General features: G+C 44.5%; 1 protein-coding gene across 1 annotated transcript; it reads right to left on the bottom strand.

Moving 5' to 3' along the window:
- Window positions 1–366: 366 nt before the first annotated feature.
- Window positions 367–20,171, bottom strand: txndc15 (thioredoxin domain containing 15). Its single transcript, XM_070877216.1, has 5 exons — window positions 19,987–20,171; window positions 14,312–14,826; window positions 11,351–11,514; window positions 1,898–2,028; window positions 367–764 (listed from the first exon to the last, which is right to left on the bottom strand). Exons 1-5 carry the CDS (start codon window positions 20,054–20,056, stop codon window positions 568–570), a joined length of 1,077 nt encoding a protein of 358 aa, XP_070733317.1. The 5' UTR covers window positions 20,057–20,171; the 3' UTR covers window positions 367–567.
- Between the last annotated feature and the right edge of the window lie 1,146 nt (window positions 20,172–21,317).

Raw genomic sequence — 21,317 nt, 5'->3', positions numbered from 1 at the left:
CAAACAATATAAGCAGTTATGGGCACCAAGACTTTATGTTTGTATGATCGAAATATGGAGTTTGGTGCCCAGGATCCAATGGATATCATTTTATTCTTGAGAGGGAGGTTGAATTTCAAGTTACTTACCATTGTTCAGTTTGACACTTGATTCACCCTCCCTCCTTTAGTACTGTATTACTAAATTCAAACATCGTCATAATCAAGGGCTCACAGATAGGTGATCTTCTAACTTTGTATCAAGTCTGAATCCCTTAATTTTGGAACTGATGTTTGGTGCTCACTTTGTAGAAGTGGCATTTAGGCAAATTTTTTAACATGTAATGTAATACACAATCACTTGAAGTTACAAACACGGAAATACGGATTCTTTGGGAAACACTTTTTATTTATTCATAATGAAAAATCAGCCTTAACTTCTGAATATTTATATACATAATTTAAATTGCTGCAGAAAGAGAGGAATTTAGATGATAAGAATCTGACTCATTTATAAGCATCTTCTGCTGCTGCCGCAGGTGACTAGTGCAGCTGCTCTTGGTGTGTCATGACTAACTTCTGAACGAGCTCAGTCCTGGTGCTCATGCTCTTGTCCTGGGATCAACCACTTGACACTATCTGACTGTAATGTACCATAAACCAAAAACACAAGGACAAACAACACAGAGAAGACAAGCAGCCAGTCAATGCCTCTCACTGCAACACTGGGAAGTGGACCGTTTAGATCTTGTTCTGTCACTTCAATGGTGCCATTTGCTTCTATGCCTAGAAAGTAGATCAGATTGTTTAAAGTGGATTGCAGTGACAAAAATGTACGGCATGCAATTTCTATTTGAACTTATGTTAAAACTGTAACAAACTCGCGACCTCTACCACAGAGAAAGACAAGGGCAGCGGATGCATGAGAACACCACCACCTCCAAGTTCCCCTCCAAATCACACATCATACTGACTTGACAATATATCACCTTTCCTTCATCATCGCTGAGTCAAAATCCTGAAACTCCCTCCGTAACAGCAATACAGGAGTACCTTCACCAGAAGGACTGCAGCAGTTCAAGGCAGCTCACCGCTACCTTCGTGAGGACAATTAGGGATGGGCAATAAATGCTGGCCTCACCAGCGATGCCCAAATCCCATGACTGAATAAAAAAAATCCTGCTCTGAACTATTATGCTATTTTCTACTATCAGTTTACTACAGAAACTGATAAATGGAATAAATCAGCAAGTTTAAGGTAGGAGGCAGTGCATTCTTAATCTTAGTTGCCTCATATGGGAAAGTGCTGAGTAGAAATCACCTTCACCACGGGGAAGGAAGAAATAAAAATTAGTTATCTAGTGATGACCCTCCCTTTAACTACACTTTGTGACCAAATCAGAATGTTTAACTTGTTGTTGGGGAGGGTGGTACTGGCAAATGTCTTGGAGTAGATGGTCCATCCACTGTCTCTGCCGCAGTTCGTTATTAGGAGATGGGGAAAGAGAGAGAGAGAGAGAGAGAGAGAGAGAGAGAGAGAGAGAGAGAGAGAGAGAGAGAGAGAAAGATATTGGGGGAGGATGGGAAATTTTACCTCTAAATAAAAATAGGTTTCAAAAAAAGTGAATCAGTTTCAAAACTGTCAAAGCACTGTCATCAATAGTGTAAAACAGGAACCACCTTTGATCTGAGACAACTCTGAATCTAGCATTCGTCAACAAGCCACGTAAACTGGGCTCAATTCCCAAGTTCCACCTAAATTATACAGAAAACTACTTGATACTAGCTTTTCAAGAGATTGTAATTGTCCCAAATCTTTAACTGTACCCGCAGAACAAAACTAGTGCTAATTTTATTTAGAAATTATACCCTTAGTGAATACCCAAGTATAATTTATATTAGTAAAAATTACTACATACCAGTCTGGTTAAAAATGAAAGCCCTCAGGGTTGAAAGTGTTCTGTCCGTCTGGTTAAACCTGGCCATTGGCTTGATACCTTGGAACAGGAGGATGTTGGGAACAGCAACTGTACCAAACCTAGTAGAAAGGCTTCAGATAACAGAACTAATAATTAATCCAACAACAACAACATGCATTTATAAAGCATCTTTAACGTACTAAAACATCCCAAGGTACTTCACAGGAGGCGCCAAACAAAATTTGACTCCGAGCCACATGAGGAGATATTAGAGCAGATGATTGATCAGGTTTTAAGGAATGTCTTAAAGGAGAAGAGAGAGAGGTAGAGTCACAGAGAGGGATAAAATTCCAGAGCTGAGAGCCTTGACAGCGAAGGCATGGCCACCAATGGTAGAGCGATTATAATTGGGGATGTCAGAATTAGGGAAGCGCAGATCTCTCGGAGGGTTGTAGGGCTGGAAGGGATTAGAGATAAGGAGGGGCGAGGCCATGGAGAGATCTAAAATCAAGGATGAGAATGTTAAATTGAGGCGTTGCTAAACCAGGAGCCAATGTAGGTCAGCGAGCACAGGGGTGATGGGTAATGTTCCCTTTAATTATTTCTGGGTGCATGGCCCCTTTAAGGGACTATGAAGCCCATTCAAAATACTCGGTTTTCCTATTTAAAAGCCAGTTAGCCGGTGAGCTTGCTGCACGGGAGCTGAAGGGCGGCCAGGCAGCTTAAAGGGAACATTGGTAATGGGTGAATGGGACTTGGTGCGAGTTAGAACATGGTCAGCAGAGTTTTGGATGACCTCAAGTTGACACAGGGTAGAACATGGAAGGCCTGCCAGGAATGTATTGGAAGTCAATTCTAAAGGTAAAAAAAGGCACGGATGAGGGTTTCAGCAGAATAACTGGGGCAGGGATGGTGTCAGGCGATGTTACGGAGGTGGAACTAAGTGGTCTTAGGGATGGCACAGAAATGTTGTCAGAAGCTCATCTTGGGATCAAATATGACACCAAGGTTGCAAACAGTCTGGCTCAGCCTGAGACAGTTGCCAGGGAGAGTGATGAAATCGGTGGCTTGGGAACGGAGTTTGTGTGGAAAATAAAGACAATGGTTTTAGTCTTCCTGATATTTAGTTGGAGAAAATTCTGCTCATCCAATATTGGATATCAGGCAAGCAGTCGGACAATTTGGAAGGGTCGACAGAGGTGGTGGTGATGTAGAGCTGGTTGTCGTTGGTGTACACGTGGAAACTGACTCAGCGTTTTTGGCTGATATCGCTGAGGGGCAGCATGTAGATGAGAAATAGGAGGGGGTCAAGGATAGATCCTTGGAGGAACACCAGAGGTAGTGGTGCGGCAGCAGGAAGGGAAGCCACTGCGGGTGACTCTCTGGCTACGGCTGGATAGATAAGAATAGAACCTGGCCAAGTGTAGTCACACCCAGCTGAATGACAGTGGAGAAGCATTGGGGGAGAATGGTGTGGTTAACCATGTTAAAGGCTGCAGACAAGTCAAGAAGGACAAGGAAGGAGAGTTTATCTTTGTCACAGTCACATAGGATCTCATTTGTGGCTTTGATAAGAGCGATTTCGGGACTTTGGCAGGGGCGGAAATCTAATTGGAGGAATTCAAACATAAGAATTCTGGGAAAGATGGGCACAGATTTGGGAGGCAACAGCATGTCCAAGAACTTTGGAGAGGAAAGAGAAGTTGGAGATGGGGCAGTAGTTTGTAAGGAAGGAGATGAAGGGTTGACTTTTGAGGAGGGGGTGATGACGCAACATTTGAAGGGGAGGGGGACAGTATCCGGGGAGAGTGAAACGTTAACAATATCAGCCAACATGGGAGCCAAGAAAGGAAGTTGGGTGGACATCAGTTTAGTGGGAATAGGGTCAAGGGAACAGAGTACTGTGGGTCTCATGGACAAGGTGAGCTCGGTGAGGGCATGAGGGAGATAGGAGAGAAACTAGAGAAAGGTGTGAGTTCAGGGCTGGGGCAGTGGGGAAACTTAGAGGAAGTTTGGCCAGGTGGACTAGGGGAAGGGAGGGAAACAACAGAGGCAGCTGATTGGATGGTCTCAATCTTAGTGACAAATAAGTTCATGAGCTCCTCGCACTTGTTGGAGCGGAGGGTGAAGGAGACTGGGGGGAGGGATTTAGGAAGATGGCTTGCAGTAGAGAAAAGCTACAACAACCTGTATTTATATAGCGCCTTTAACGTAGTAAATCGTCCCAAGGTGCTTCACAGGAGTATTATGAGATTTTAAAAAATTTGATAGAGCCGCATAAGTAAAAATGAGCACAGGTGACCAAAAATTTGATCAAAGATGTTATGTATTTAACCCCTTGTAACCTGCATCACACCTGACCACCAAAGGGCATACCTGTTGGAGTCCCAAGGGATCCCAGCATCCCTTGGGATCACAGTATATAAGCAGGCCACCCACGAGGTACCTGCACTCTGGAATCTTAATAAAGGAGCTAAGGTCACACTTGCTCATTACACACAGTACTCAGTCTGACCATTTATTGAGAATGCAACAATTGGGGACGAGGTAACGAACAACCGCGCGAAAATGCAAAGAACAGTCGGCATCCTGGAGAAGTTCTCAGAGGGGGACGATTGGGAGGCCTTCGTGGAGAGACTCGACCAATACTTCATGACCAACGAGCTGGAAGGGGTCGAGAACACGACCAAACGAAGGGCAATCCTCCTAACTGTCTGTGGGGCAACAACCTATGGCCTCATGAAGAATCTCCTGGTCCCGGCAAAACCAACAGAGAAATCCTACGAAGAACTGTGTACGCTGATCCGGGAGCACCTAAATCCTAAGGAAAGCATCTTAATGGCAAGATATCGGTTCTACACGTGTCAACGATCGGAGGGCCAGGAAGTGGCGAGCTACGTCGCCAAACTAAGGCGCCTTGCAGGACAGTGAGAGTTTGAGAGATTCCTAGAACAAATGCTCAGAGACTTTTTTGTACTGGGCATCGGACATGAGACAATCCTTCGCAAACTGTTGACTGTAGAAACTCCGAATCTGAGTAAAGCCATAACGATAGCCCAGGCATTTATGTCCACCAGCGACACCACCAGAACAAAGAAGTTTCGGCCAGTACTGTGCATAAAGTAACATTGGTTTTGAATGTAGGGCAGAACGTACACGGCGGCTGGTGTGCCCGACCTCAATATACCCAGAGTCTGCCATCATCTGTTAATGCGAGGCAGTTAACACCCTGTTGGACCTGCTGAGGTGATCATTGGCCCCATCAATGCCGCTTTAAACACTATGTGTGCAATGGCTGCAGAACAATGTGAAACCTCCAATGAATGTGCAGGCGAGCTGCAAACCCTGCAAACCACCACGTTGCAGAGGAAGATCGATCCACAGTGGATCAGACGGAAACTCGTACGCAGGAGGCAGAAGTGTACGGGATACACACGTTCACGACGAAATTATAACCAATAATGTCGAAAGTTGAACTGAACTGTCTATGGAGCTGAACACGGGGGCAAGTCAGTCCATAATGAGTAAAACAGCCATCGACAGGCTGTGGGGAAAGAAGGCACACAGGCGAAGCTCAGCCCCATTCACACCAAACTAAGGACTTACACAACTGGCAGTGCTGAAGTCAAAGTCTCCTATGATGGAGCAGTACACGAACTCCTGCTGTGGATTGTGCCAGGGGATGGCCCCAAGTTGTTTGACAGAAGCTGGCTAGGGAAAATCCGCTGGAATTGGGATTACATCAGAGCGCTTTCGTCCGTCGACGACACCGCATGTACCCAGGTTCTAAGCAAGTTCCCTTTCTTATTGGAGCCAGGCAATGGAAGCTTCTCGGGGGCAAAAGTGCAGATCCATTTGGTTCCCAGTACACAACCCATCCACCACAAGGCTCAGGCGATACCGTACATGATGTGTGAAAAAGTGGAAATCGAGCTGGACAGACTGCAACGTGAAGGCATCATTGCGCCGGTGGAATTTAATGACTGGGCCAGTCCGATTGTTCCGGTACTCAAGGAGGACAGTACGGTTAGAATTTGCGGGGACTATAAAGTAACGATTAACCGTTTTTCGCTGCAGGACCAGTACCCGCTACCCAAGGCAGACAATCTATTCGCGACCCTGGCTGGAGGGAAGACGTTCACCAAGCTGGACCTGACCTCGGCCTACATGACGCAGGAGCGGGAGGAGTCTTCGAAAGGCCTCACCTGCATCAACACGCACAAAAGTTTGTTTATCTACAATCGGTGCCCATTCAGGATTCGGTCGGCCGCAGCGATTTTCCAACGGAACATGGAGAGCCTGCTGAAGTCGGTTCCTTGCACAGTGGTCTTCCAGGATGACATATTGGTTACAGGTCGAACACCGTGGAGCACTTGAAGAATCTGGAGGAGGTTCTCAGTTGGTTGGATCGCGTGGGGCTCAGGTTGAAACGCTTGAAGTGTGTTTTCCTAGCACAGGACGTCGAATTCTTAGGAAGGAGAATTGCAGCAGATGGCATCAGCCCACTGACGCCAAGACGGAAGCCATCAAGAACGCGCCGCGACCACAGAACATGATGGAGCTGCGGTCGTTCCTGGGACTCTTTAACTACTTCGGTAATTTCCTGCATGGGTTAAGCACCCTGCTAGAACCCCTACATTCGCTACAGCACAAGGGAGACAACTGGGTATGGGGGAAATTCACAAGAGGCTGCCTTTAAGAAAGCCCGAAACTTTTTGTGTTATAACAAACTATTTGTCCTGTGTAACCCATGTAAACGATTAGTGTTAGCTTGCGATGCGTCGTCATACAGGGTCGGGTGTATGTCACAACATGCTAATGAATCGGGAATTTTGCATCCAGGAGTTTGTCCAAGGCCGAAAGGGCCTACAGCATGGTTGAAAAAGAGGCTCTGGCGTGCGTTTACGGGGTTAAAAAAAAAAAAGCACCAGTACTTATTTGACCGCAAGTTCGAGCTTGAAACTGACCACAAGCTGTTCATATCGCTATTCTCGGAGAGCAAAGGGATTAATACCAATGCTTCTGCCCGCATCCAAAGATGGGCGCTCACGCTGTCGGCATACAACTATGTAATCCGCCACAGACAGGGCACAGAGAACTGCGCAGATGCTCTCAGTCGGCCACCATTGCCCACCACCGGGGTGGAAATGGCACAGCCAGCAGACTTGCTCATGGTCATGGAGGCATTTGAGAACGAGAAATTCCGTGTTACGGCCTGCCAGATCAGGACCTGGACCAGCTAGGATCCTTTTTCGTCCTTGGTAAAAAAAACTGTGTGCTACATGGGAGCTGGTCCAGTGTCCCAATGGAGATGCAGGAAGCTATTTAGCCGTTCCACAGACGCAAAGATGAGCTATCCCTGCAGGTGGACTGTCTTTTGTGGGGCAATCACGTAGTCTTGCCCAAGAAAGACAGAGACACATTTATTTGCGAACTGCACAACACCCATCCAGGCATCGTAATGATGAAAGCCATAGCCAGATCCCACGTGTGGTGGCCTGGCATCGACTCAGATTTAGAGTCATGTATGCGCCAGTGCAACACTTGCTCTCAGTTGAGCAATGCACCCAGAGAGGCACCGCTAAGTTTGTGGTCCTGGCCATCCAAACCGTGGACGAGGATCCATGTAGACAATGCGGGCCCATTACTAGGCAAAATGTTTTTGGTTGTCATGGACGCTTACTCAAAGTGGATTGAGTGTGCAATAATGTCTATAAGCACATCCACGGCCACCATTAAAAGTCTATGAGCTATGTTTGCCATGCACGGCTTGCCCGATGTCCTAGTCAGCGACAACGGGCCGTACTTCACCAGTGCTGAATTCAAAGAATTCATGACCCGCAACGGGATCAAACATGTCACATCTGCCCTGTTCAAGCCCGCATCCAACGGCCAGGCAGAACGGGCAGTCCAAACCATCAAGCAAAGCTTGAAACGCGTGTCAAAAGGCTCCCTGCAGACCCGGTTGTCCCGAGTACTGCTCAACTACCACACGAAACCCCACTCACTCACCGGGATTCCCCCAGCTGAGCTGCTCATGAAAAGGGCACGCAAAACAAGGCTCTCTCTGGTCCATTACATGATCACCTGGAGGACAAGCGGCATCAACAAAGTGTGTTCCATGACCGTGCAAATTTGTCACGTGGTATGGAAATCAATGATCCTATGTTCGTGCTCAATTATGGACATGGTCCCAAATGGCTCGCTGGCACGGTCACAGCCAAAGAGGGGAGTAGGGTATTTCAGGTCAAACTGACCAATGGATGAGCGATTATAATCAGTGGTGCTCAAAAGTGCAGAATTAGAGGAGCGCAGACATCTTGGGGGGTTGTGGGACTGGAGGAGATTAGAGAGATAGGGAGGGGCGAGGCCATGGAGGGATTTGAAAATAAGGATGAGAATTTTGAAATCGAGGCGTTGCTTAACCGGTCAGCAAGCACAGGGATGATGGGTGAGCGGGACTTGGTGCGAATTAGGACACGGACAGCTGAGTTTTGGATCACCTCTAGTTTACATAGTGTAGAATGTGGGAGGCCAGCCAGGAGTGCATTGGAATAGTCAAGTCTAGAGGCAACAAAGGCATGGATGAGGGCTTCAGCAGCAGATGAGCGGAGGTAAGGGCGGAGACGGGCATTGTTACGGAGCTGGAAAAAGGCGGTCTTAGTTATGCAGGGGGTTATTTTTGCATTCAGGATGATCCTGGAATAGTGAGCAGTTTTGGCAGACAAAAGCAGGACCCGATAATGCGATCCAGCCAGATCTAGCGGTAAATGGCTAAACCAGTTGTCTGCCATATCTGTTCAAGTCTGTGTCCCTTGGACTTGAGAGATGAGGGCTCCCAAGGACATTTGTATTAATCAATTTATATAATGTACAGCACTTGGAATTTCTACTTAAAAAAAAAGTTTCTTTTGCAAAATGTCAAATCCCAATGCTCCAAGTTAGAAACCATTTTCATTAAGAGGAAGAATTCAATTTCATTAAATGGAACTATTCTTACATTTGCAGATGAGACAAAAAGATTTCTTGAGGTTGGTAACTCAAACCAAATAAATAGGTTGCAGGTCGATTTAGATAAATGAACGGGCATATGTTTTTTTGTAAATTATTTCATGACATTTTGTTATGGTTATACTGCTCTAATGGTCGAGACCTCTAGTTCCAGAGGGCACTTCACAAGTCTACAAGGTTGGTGCAATACTGCTGCTCAGGACACACCGCCACAAGAAAACTCCACTCGAGTGTGTTTGCACACATGCAGAGCTTTGCTTCCCAAAGGTACATTTTTAATGTTTTTGAGAGAATGGGAAGGAGCGTTCACAAACTCAAACCATTTAAAGAAAACTGTGCTTACATATACATTGAAGGCATTTTAAGTCTGGCATGACCCCACACTAGGCGCCCAAATTTGGTCCTCTGGTTTTTTTGGCGCACCTCCGAGCCCCCCACCGACATTTTAGATCAGAAGCAGCGCCAAAAGAAATACTTGCGATCATGGCCGATTCTCGGGCCGTCTGTGGAGCTGGCGTGGCGCAGAACAAAGAGAAGGGGGCAGAGCTAGGTCCCGGCGCTAAAAACAGCGCTGGGACCTCTGCACATGCTCGCTGGAGTCTACGCGCATGTGCAGTAGCTCCTGGCAGGCCGTTTCTGCAAATGCACGCAGCAGGCTGTGTAGGAGGGACCGAAGCACGCCGTACCTAGCCCTGGCCGAATGGGCTCCCTCAACGGCGGCCCGCTGCGTTCCCTGAGATAGGACTTCTATTTTTTATTTGTTATTTACTGATTGATTTTTGTGCTTTAGGTGCAGGGTTCCTTCTATTTGTTATTTGTTATTTATTAATTGCTTATTACTTTTTGTGCTTTGTTTGGTGCTTGAAATGTAGTTACTTGCGTCGATTCCTTAACTGTAAGTAAGATCTTTCTGGGCGGACAAAAGTGGACACATATGCTGCCCTAAGTTAGTTCAGGGCAATTTTTTTCTGGCCAAATTGGCATAAATGGTGTAAGTGGCTGGGAACGGCCCCTTTTGAAAGAAAAACTGACCTAACCAAAAAAACCTAACTAACTCACTTACACTGGTGCAAATTAAATGGCCATATTTGCAACTAAAAAGATACACCAGAAAAATCAAGTTACACCAAACAAAACGGTGCAACTCATGGGGAAATTTGGGCCCATGAATTCCGAAGAGATGGTTTGGATATTTTGCAGGATGCATACTGAAGAAATATGCACCTTTTCTTTTCCATAGTGTTACTTTTATTTCCTTTCTGTCCAGTGTTCCCTAGCACTAAGTACAACCTCCATATATTTTGATAGAAACCCATTGACTAGGTTTGTTTTTAAACTTATTCTAAGGCATTCATTATTATATCTTATACTTATACCTGCATTTACTGTCAGTTGCCACACAATTACAATCCTGCGTTAGTACAATACTGAAATACATCATCTTCCACATGAAACAAGGGTGCATTGCACTGCTCAGTCACCATGCAATCAGGAAAAATTAGCAATAGTAACATGATAGAAGCTCAAAAAGTGTTACTCAAGTGAGAAATCTCAGTAATGGAAGCCATGCTCTTCTTGATATTAAATAAAAGCACCAAATATAGATAAATTGCAGGGATTGTAAAAGAATAAAAAATAACTGGGAGCATACAAGGCTGTAGACAGCCTTAAAGCTCACAGGCTATTCATAAACCACTCAACTTTTACTCTTGTAGTTTAAGAAATCATTTGAACTTGAGTATTAAAATTTTTTAAAATTTGATTAATTCCTTGTACTTTTCTTCCCATGTCTTACGTCAGCCGGGTAAGGGAGCCAAGCAACCTGTTCCACAGACCTTTATTAATAGTGCATTAGGAAGTGCAAGACAGTGGCCCAGGGACACCACATTTAATTTCCCCTGCTTCCTATGGGGATATGCTAGTCCTCCACATGACGGCTCACTGTCGTGAGATCTTAGATTGACAACTTAGCAGCACAAGGAAAATCAAACCTACTTTATCACTCCGTGAAGCCAATGGTACTACAGCTTTGTAACACACTCCCAATCGTTTGTTTATGCTTATAGGACAAAAAGTTGGGCTCAACCCAGTTTACCAAGAAATAATTATCCCCTGGTAAAAAAAAAACCATGAAGACAGAAATCAACCTAAATTTGTGGTTTTACTGAACATAGTCACTAGCTCAACATAAATGGCCAAAAATCCAAGGTTTTACTCATCCATTTCTTCCCATTAAATTATTGAAATAACAAGTTGGTAGAATGTTTTTCGAAATGTTTAGCACTATGGCAAATTATCAAGATCTGCACATTATCATGAACTCTTGCTGGCTTACAGCATATGAAATATATGGTAGTGCAAATGGAAAATTGTTATTTAACTTATTTCTATGAAATCATTTGCATCTCCAACAAGTTTAATCCAATATCTTGCTACAAGTACCTGCTGTGCTGAGATGCATCCAGTGCCAGAAACTGCAGAGAGGGAAAAACACGTGGCAGTGCATTGAAATGTGGACCAAGGTCCGCAGAGAACCGGCACCATGGCGTGTAGAAAAGGACTACCGAGCAATCACTGCCGTTGGCATTCAGGAATTCCATGAGGTCCTGTAAATATAGATTGCATTCATACCAATATTAAGTCCCACAGAGTCAAAGAAAGAGAACAGAAACATTTGTATTCTATTTAGCTATTTATACATCCTCAGGGCCTATACTAAAAAGAAATGTATGCATTGTGTAATGATGAATTAAGCAGTCGAATTGTATAGACTAACATTTCAGTTACAAGCTGCACCACAAACTAAATCTGCTGTGCAGTCAGGAAGGGGGGGGGGGGGAGGGCGCTTGCATTTGATCCTATTGTTTTGGCATTTCAATCTCCTGCACAACCATATTCTTTCCCACCTCCCCCACCCCTATTACTTTCTCCCATCGTCTTTTTTAAAAGAACTTTTCAGTACCTCTGTGCAATTGCACCATTCTTTGGCCAAGAGGATAAAGGACATCATTGCACATCTAATAGCTGCTAAAGATGGAAAATGTATGCGGTCAGTGACTCATTTGTGGATTTTCCCTCCCCTGACCAACCATTAAATGCACAGCTGAGATCAGCAACTTGTGCAAGAAATTTTGGCTTATGTGTGCATTTCTCACCAATACATGTCACAGCATAAACACTTATTAACACTGTAAAACCAACCAGATATACAATTGAAGGGACTGACTTCTGCTGGCATGCAGTTCCATGAGCATCAGCACCACTTTCTTGGCTCACACAAATGGCTGTTCTACACATGAGCCCAGACAGCAAGAGTTGTAGGCTATTCAATCAAGAAGGGCATCACAGCTGAGCCCAAATTCTGTCCTCACCTATGTCCACAAATGCACACTTTCTAGCATGTCACTAGATTCCAATGAGCAGCATGAATCACTATCTCGAGGGCTCTAAAACTGTCCCAATCCAGCTGCTATCCTGACTGGGATCAGCAAAGTCGGTGCAAACAGAAGCTGATTTAACACTGGATCTTCGAGTATGTATGACGGACTACTATACCAACCGATGTCTTTACTCACTAAGTTAACAGGGTAGTTCTTATTCACTTCATAACCTTTCAGAATATGTAACCAAAAAAGCTTTTCTGTCACGATTTGAAATGCAACTAGCAACAGCAGCTGATTTTAGATTCCTACAGGGCAGTAATGCTTCAAAAAGCTAGATTTGAATAATGAGAAAACTGTTATGGTCTATATGTTTTTCAAGATGCTAGTGCAGCACATGTCTGCAATAAAAATAATTTGTAAGCATTTGTTACGTATATATTTGTGCTTAGGCATCACTCAGTAACGGAAGGATTTTAAATCTCTCTATTAAGAAGATAAATGTTTAAAACTCAAGCATTTGCTGATTTTAAAAAAATGATCTCTTTAGGTTCCCCCTGTCCCCACATAAAAATCCAGAGCAGAAGGCAGCCAGGGAATTTGGCAATATTGGTTGAAAGCATGCATAATGAACACAGGATGATTTGCCTTCTATCCCTCTGGGGAAAAAATACTTGGCACCCAGTCTGCACCTGTCCTTGACTACACAGGTGAGATCATAAACTTTAATAGGGTATCTTGAATGCCAAAGCATATACCATCTCTCTCTGGTACACAAATACAATTCTCAACCAATACCTTTTCCTTCCACATTCAACAAACTTTCCAACTTAATTTAGAGAGCAATTCCACACCAGGTACAGTAACCAGAACAAACATACCGCAAATCAATTCCTCATGATTAATTAATAGCACAGAAGTTTTTTTTATTGCTTAATGAAGCAGCTCCAGCTTCCACTAATTAATCAGTGGGGAGTAGTTCAAATATTAAGGCAAGAACTTGTATAAAGCCTGCAAATCTGGAGAAGTTACAAAGCTAGAGGGGCTGTCAAAATCGAAAACACAAAATCTGCTCTTTTATTTCTGTCAGCAGTAAAACTTCAAAGTCAATGGGCCAATAAACCAAAGTATCTTTAAAGTCCTGGTTTACTATCAGTCAGGTAAGCTAGCAATTACAGCTCTGAATTCCCAACCAGACAGACCATCATAAAGAATGACATTTGGATTACAATTTCCAAAATTGCTACAGAACCTTTATGCAGAAATTGCCCAAAATCTAAGAATTAAAGTCATGGTACAGTTTACCTCCTTTCACACAGATATTTTGTTTCTTCTTTCCTTGATCTGGGGCTTCCTCTACCACATAATAGCCAGAAAGACTGGGAGGAAATCTGCTTCCAAGCCTCCAAGATGACATGTTTTTTAAAAACTGGGATGACTTGTCATCCAAAATCCCCTACTTATAAAGAAACACCTGGCCTCTGCTGGAGTGCTCCCCGTTACATGGAGGAAAGCAGATTCACCATGAGAGAAACTGTAGGGTCAAATTCACATCCAGTATTGCTCCAGTATCTATATTTTACTATTCAAATCTTTGCCAATGGATTTTCATTCAAATATCATTCCACAATTTTTTAAAAAACCACCAGTTCCAACATACCGTGCCAGAGTGGAACATATGCCTGTGATTTCCAATTTCATTTATACTGTAGTAAATAGGAGCCAAGCAGGGACCAGATGTTTCTGAACAGGAAGGGGAGAAAGACTTAAAAAGCCAATCATTCTGAACCACTCTTATGCTTGGCAGCAAATGGGTATACAGCAGCATTGGCAGAGACTTAGGAGCAGGTTTCTGGTCCTGGAAAACGTGGAAGGACTCAGGTTAGAGAAAAGAAAATACATAAAGATAACTGAAGAGCCTGGATACTGTTATACATATTCATGGCAATGGCAAAGGTTACATAAGGCCTTGTGAAAGCACTATCAACAAATTTACCAAAATATAATTGTCAATTTCTCTTACTTGTGAGCTATTAAGAATTTGGACAATGAAGCTCTCTAATCCAGTCATATTTCTTTCATCACAGTTTACTTTTGGTGCTCTGGCAGTTTCAGTAGCATTTGATTCTTCTGCTGCTGGGCTCTCAGCCTGCACTGGTTCCAGAATGCCTGTTTCTCTTTCTTCAAGCAGCTCTCCCTCCTGACTACCAGATGGGATATACGTAAGGGAAGGAAATATTTCCTCTGGAACACTGCAATCTCCATTCTCTCCATCCACATCAGTACAGGGAGAATCTTTGACTTCAAAAGCAGTGTGTTCATTTTTAATATTCTGAATAAGAGACAGTAGGGCTTCTTGATCAGATGTAACTCCAGTTCCCAGAACAGCATCAGCCATTTCTGCTGTTGGAAACTGTATTTTCCTTTTAGTCTGCTCGTCCATTCTTTCAAATTCAATGTCATTGACTGAATTGGAAATTATACCATTCTCTTCTGTAGACAAATGTTCTGAAGGATCGCCATCTCTTTGGACTTCAGCTGTTCAAAAAAAAAATTCTGATTAAAAATTGTGCGACTAAATAAACTTAAGATGTCAACAGTTTTTATACAGCTGGAGCTGTGAGTGGCATAACTAAGACTGCAATCTTTAACTTGCGACTTTAAAAAAAAGTGACGGCATCACAAATATGAAAATGTAAATTAGATCTGTGGCAAATAATTAAGCAATATATTGGGTAGAGTTTTGCTGAAATTTAGCAATTTCCTACCACACAGATGTCCCACATTTCACCAACCTGAGTTTATACAGTGCGCAGTTACACAAATATAAGATTACCGAAATCTGCTTCGAACTTTTCATCCAAATAGTCTGTGTTGCTTCAAACCAGAGTCCCAAAGGGCAGGACCAGTGCCACCAGACCCTTTCTTGATGATACTTTTCAAATTTTGTACAAGCATTTATTTCATTTATTCAGCACACACCATGACTATCACTTTTGGTTCTAGAAGCATAATTAGCTTATCTAAATTACATTTGTGATATTACTGCAGGTTTTTCATTAATTTACAGTTGATTGCCAGGCAACACTGTTCCTGTGTTTTCTATGTATTTTACAATTACTGTTGATATTTCTATCCAGTTTAAACAAAATAGTAGTCACTATGAAAATGTAGCTAGTACACAAATATAAGCAAGTCTGAGACTGTTCCATGCTCAGACATAACCACTGACACTGGAAAAATGTTAGCAGTGGGACTCGAAATAGCTTACTGACTCAGAGGTGGAAATGGCACCATTGTACCATGGCTCACTCCATTTGCTCTATACTTTTGTTTTATTTCTTTATTCATATAGAATCATAGAATTCTACTGCACAGAGGGAGACCATTCATCTGATTACTCCTGTGCCAGCTCTCTGAAAGAGCTATTCACTAAGTCTCATTACCTTGCCCTTTCCTATTTTTGTTTTTCAATTACTTATTCACTTCCTTTTTAAAAATTATGAATTCTGCTTCCACCATTCTTTCTAGTAGGGTATTCCATATTCTATAGGCGTTAGCCTTGGCTCCATGGTAGTTCTTAAGAGTACATAATCTAGATTGGCACTTCAGTGTAGTACTGAGATGAACTGATTTAGCCATTGCATTGACAGAACAGGAGGACAATATACGGTTCAATCTGCTCAATGACCCATTATACCCAAAGCAACAGAACTGCTCCGCCTGTCCAGTTAGTTTACGTTCCAACGTCTGCTGTTCATTGATATACTTAGTCAATTCCTGTTTAACCTGGGCTGGAATAGAAAATTAACCTTAATTTAATTGGCACCCTTAACAACCTCAGGACGTCACGAAGCATGTACAACCAATCCTCACAAACTGTGGACAACCATCAACCGCCTCAGAACCAGTCATGGTAGATGCTGCCACCTTCCCCATAGATGGAAGATCAAAGCCTCTCCATCAAGTGACTGTGGAGTACCTATCAGACCCTGGAGCACATAATTGAACACTGCCCGCAGAGGAAATTCACAGCCAGCCTACAAGATATCCACACTGTTACACAGAAAGCTTTGGCCTGGATAACGGAGTTAGATATTGACATTTGATTTGCTACTACCTTACGAAAGACGAAAACAATGAAGTACTTTTGAAGTGTTGTCATTGTTGTAATGTAGGGAAGTCTGGCAGCCAAAATTGCGCACAGCAAGGTCCCACAAGCAGCAATGAGATAATGACCAGATCATGTTCTTTTTGGTGCTGGTTAGAAATATTAACTAGGGCACCAATGCGAAATTTCCTGCTCTTCTTCAAATAGTGCTGTGATCTTTTACACCTACCTGAATGTTTCCTTTCATTATTTTTGGGAGCGCAGCCCCTTTAAAGGGTTGTGCAACCTATTAAAGTTCCCACATGCGTACATGTGGTTTTTCCTATTGTACAGCCGGCGAGCAGCCTGCACGGGAGCTCCAGACAGCTGCGCAGCTACGCAACCTAAAGGGAATATTGCTCCCCGAGAGGATAGATAGTTCCTCAGTTTAACATCTCAATCAAAAGACGGCAGTCTCAGCCTGGATTATGTGCTCAAGTACCTGGAATGAACCCACCACCTTCTGACTCAAAATCCAGAGTGCTAACACTGAGCTAAGGCTGGCCATGATTATCAGTCCAGCGCCTTGCCTGCTCAGTGCAGTACTTCTGTGCACAGCGCTACGCACTAAATGCTCTGAAAAACAACAAGGCCTCAGGAGCAGTTGGAAACCCCGCCGAAGCACTAAAACATGGTGGAGAAGCACTTTTGTCACGAATACACAATCAAATTTCTCTCATCTGGAAGGATGAGAGCATGCCAGTGGACTTCAGAATCATAGTAATTGTGACCATCTTCAAGAAAGGCGACAAGTCCGATTGCGGTAACTACAGAGGAATTTTCCTGTCTGCCACAGGGAAAATCATCGCAAGAATCCTCCTCAATCGCCTTCTCCCTGTGGCTGAAGAACTCATTCCAGAGTCGCAATGCGGATTCCTCCCACGAAGAGGCACAATGGACATGATCTTCACCACGCAGCAAATCCAAGAGAAATGCAGGGAACTGCACCATGGCCTTCTTTGACCTCACAAAGGCCTTCGACACTCAACTGTGAGGGATTATGGAGCGACCACCTCAAATTCAGCTGGCCCCAAAAGTTTCCCACCATGATTTGTGTTCTTCACCATGACATGCAAGCCGTAATCCTGACCAATGGATCCACCACAGATCCAATTCACGTTCGGACCGGGGTCAAGCAAGGCTGCGTGACGTGGATTGAGAACTGGTTGGCAGATAGGAAGCAAAGAGTAGGAGTAAATGGGTACTTTTCAGAATGCCAGGCAGTGACTAGTGGGGTACCGCAAGGTTCTGTGCTGGGGCCCTAGCTGTTTACACTGTACATTAATGAGTTGGACGAGGGGATTAAATGTAGTATCTCCAAATTTGCAGATGACACTAAGTTGGGTGGCAGTGTGAGCTGCGAGGAGGATGCTATGAGGCTGCAGAGCGACTTGGATAGGTTAGGTGAGTGGGCAAATGCATGGCAGATGAAGTGTAATGTGGATAAATGTGAGGTTATCCACTTTGGTGGTAAAAACAGAGAGACAGACTATTATCTGAATGGTGACAGATTAGGAAAAGGGGAGGTGCAACGAGACCTGGGTGTCATGGTACATCAGTCATTGAAGGTTGGCATGCAGGTACAGCAGGCGGTTAAGAAAGCAAATGGCATGTTGGCCTTCATAGCAAGGGGATTTGAGTACAGGGTCAGGGAGGTGTTACTACAGTTGGACAGGGCCTTGGTGAATCCACACCTGGAGTATTGTGTACAGTTTTGGTCTCCTTACTTGAGGAAGGACATTCTTGCTATTGATGGAGTGCAGCGAAGATTCACCAGACTGATTCCCGGGATGGCGGGACTGACCTATCAAGAAAGACCGGATCAACTGGGCTTGTATTCACTGGAGTTCAGAAGAATGAGAGGGGATCTCATAGAAACGTTTAAAATTCTGATGGGTTTAGACAGGTTAGATGCAGGAAGAATGTTCCCAATGTTGGGGAAGTCCAGAACCAGGGGTCACAGTCTAAGGATAAGGGGTAAGCCATTTAGGACCGAGATGAGGAGAAACTTCTTCACCCAGAGAGTGGTGAACCTGTGGAATTCTCTACCACAGAAAGTTATTGAGGCCAATTCACTAAATATATTCAAAAAGGAGTTAGATGTAGTCGATACTACTCGGGGGATCAAGGGGTATGGCGAGAAAGCAGGAATGGGGTACTGAAGTTGCATGTTCAGCCATGAACTCATTGAATGGCGGTGCAGGCTCAAAGGGCCGAATGGCCTACTCCTGCACCTATTTTCTATGTTTCTATTGCACCAACGCTCTTCTCGATCTTCCTTGCTGCAATGTTCCATCTCACCCTCAGTACGCTCCCCACTGGAGTGGAGTCAATCAACAGAACAAACGGAAAACTGTTCAACCTCCGCCACCTCCAGGCCAGATCCAAGGTCGTCCCATCCTCTGTCACTGAATTACAGTACGCAGACAACGCCTGCGTACGCGCACACTCGAAGGCCGAACTCCAAGCCATCATCAACATCTTCACCGAAGCGTACGAGAGCATGGGCCACACTAAAGATCCGTAAGGCAAAGGTCCTCTACCAACCTGCCCCCGCCATGCAGCATTGCTCCCCGATTATCAAAATCTACGATGAGGCCTTGGACAACATGGACCATTTTCCACACCTCGGGTGCCTACGTTCAATAAGGGCAGACATCGACGACAAAGTCCAACACCGTCTTCAGTGTGCTAGTGCAGCCTTCGGTCACCTGAGGAAGAGTGTTTGAAGACCAGGACCTCAAACCTGGCACCAAGCTTGTGGTCTACTGAGCAGTAGTCATACCCGCCCTCCAATATGCCTCAGATACATGGACTATGTACAGTAGGCACTGGAAAAGTACCACCAACGCTGCTGCCGCAAGATCCTGTAAATCCATTGGCACGATAGGCGCATCAACGTTAGCGTTCTTGCTCAGGCCAACATCCCCAGCATCGAAGCACTGACCACGCTCGATAAACTCCATTGGGCGGGCCACGTCGTCTGCATGCTCAATACGAGACTCCCAAAACAAGCGCTCTACTCGGCACTCTGACACAGCAAGTGAGCCTCAGGTGGGCAGAGGAAACGCTTCAAGGACACCCTCGAAAGCCTGCTTGAAAAAGTGCAACATCCCCACTGACACCTGGGAATCCCTGGTGCAAGACCGCATGAAATGGGGGAGGAGCATCCGGGAAGGCGCTGAACACCTCGAGTCTCTTCGCAGGAGCAAGCTGAAGCCAAGCGCAAACAGCGTAAGGAACGCATGACAACCCAGGTTCCCCACCCACCCGTTCTCTTCATCCACCGTCTGCCCCAGAGACTATAGGCCCCGCATTGGGCTCATCAGTCACCGGAGAACTCATATTCGTGTGGGAGCAAGTCATGCTCGACTCTGAGGGACTGCCCACGAGAGACATCTGTGCACAGTGCTGCGAATTGAACGCTCCTCCTGCACAGCTCCTGCTCCGTGATGCCCGTTAATCTGCAGAGGATTCCCTGTCAGTGATCTGTGCCGCCAAGGGCGACGCAGGCAGAAGCCACTCGCGGTAACCCATCCAGCACTTACCGTTTACAGACACTGCTGTGATAATCAAGATCGCCATAAATAGAACCGCTTTCTTCACTGAGCCCCCCATTCTGTCCACTGCATAAACCAATACTACCGAGTGCGGCTGGAAGCGGTCATGATGACAGTAGCATCAGCTGCGGCAGCTAGGCCGGGATACTCGCACTAACCTGCTGCGCACGACCGCTGATCGACAGCAAAACTAACCAATCCTCGGCGGCGCTTCTCCGAAGGGACCCATCATGTCAGCCAATGGACAAACAGCAATTGACAATCTCAGCTCGGAGGGGCGGGGCCTTTTGATGGAGTTTGTTGGACGCGCAGCCGGTTACTAAGTGTAGTGAAGGCAAGGGGCCTCCGAGCGGAAACAGCCCGACCAGGAGTCCAAATTAACAGCACCTATCCATTTCGCCTTTTTGTTTTGTGTATGAGAAAACAAAAATACATTATACACAATTTGCATGGCTCGACTCATTACTTCGCCAGATCAGTTTTTAAAAAAAAATTTCAGGCAATTATTTGGACAGTTGTTGTCCAATCTTCGTGTGCAGATGTGTGCAAGGTTGTGCTTTATCTTTTCCTGAAAATCACAAGATGAGTAAAGCCATTGGTGTCCTGGCCAATATTTATCCCTCAACCAACATCACTAAAACAGATTATCTGGTCATTTATCTCATTGCTGTTTGTGGGACTGTGCTGTGGTTCACTGCAGCAATTCCTGCATTACAACAGTGATCCTTTTTCAAAAGCTCTTCATTGTTGTAAAGCATTTTGGGTTGTCCTGAGGTCATGAAAGGTGCTATATAAATCTAAGTTCTTCACTTTGTGTCTTTAATTCATCCATCCAGAGCAATCCTCACACCCTCCCCTCATAGCTATTGCCATGCCTAATGTGTTGATAATGTTGCTGCAACATTGTTCTTGGATCATTATTTCCTATTTATAATAACTATTTTTTATTGTTCTTAGGATGTGGGGGACATAAAGAACATCTTGCAAAGCAAAGTGGAAATTTTGCAAGTTGCCTATTATAAATTGACATGGCTAAAAGTATTGTTCAAGTTAGGGGAGGGGGGGGGGGGAAACACTCCACACAAAGCAACAGACAGATTTTATGGCCAAGGCAGATCAATCCATCTTTCCTTGGTGTCCCCACGAGCTGTTAAATTCTTTACCCATACCCAAGATGAACTCAACATGCAAAATTATTTCCTGCAGATGACACATTGAAAAAAAATCACTTCTGATTTGATCCTTATAACCAAAAGCCTGCTGATCATTATAAACAAGTACAAACATACTACAACTTTATTTCCCATTTCTGCTAAAGT

Source organism: Pristiophorus japonicus, chromosome 4 (assembly GCF_044704955.1).
Source record: "Pristiophorus japonicus isolate sPriJap1 chromosome 4, sPriJap1.hap1, whole genome shotgun sequence".
NCBI classification, from domain to species: domain Eukaryota; kingdom Metazoa; phylum Chordata; class Chondrichthyes; family Pristiophoridae; genus Pristiophorus; species Pristiophorus japonicus.
Note: the sequence above shows the minus strand (reverse complement) of the source record. Positions and strands in the feature narration are given on the sequence as shown.

Bases quoted from the DNA above. Each gene is read 5' to 3' on its own strand.
- txndc15 (XM_070877216.1), bottom strand. From the start codon at position 20,056: ATGGGGGGCTCAGTGAAGAAAGCGGTTCTATTTATGGCGATCTTGATT. The intron at 11,515-14,311 runs GTAAGAGAAATT...CTATATTTACAG, and splicing joins AAATTCTTAATAGCTCACAA to GACCTCATGGAATTCCTGAA. The intron at 765-1,897 runs GTATGTAGTAAT...TCTACTTTCTAG, and splicing joins TTTCATTTTTAACCAGACTG to GCATAGAAGCAAATGGCACC.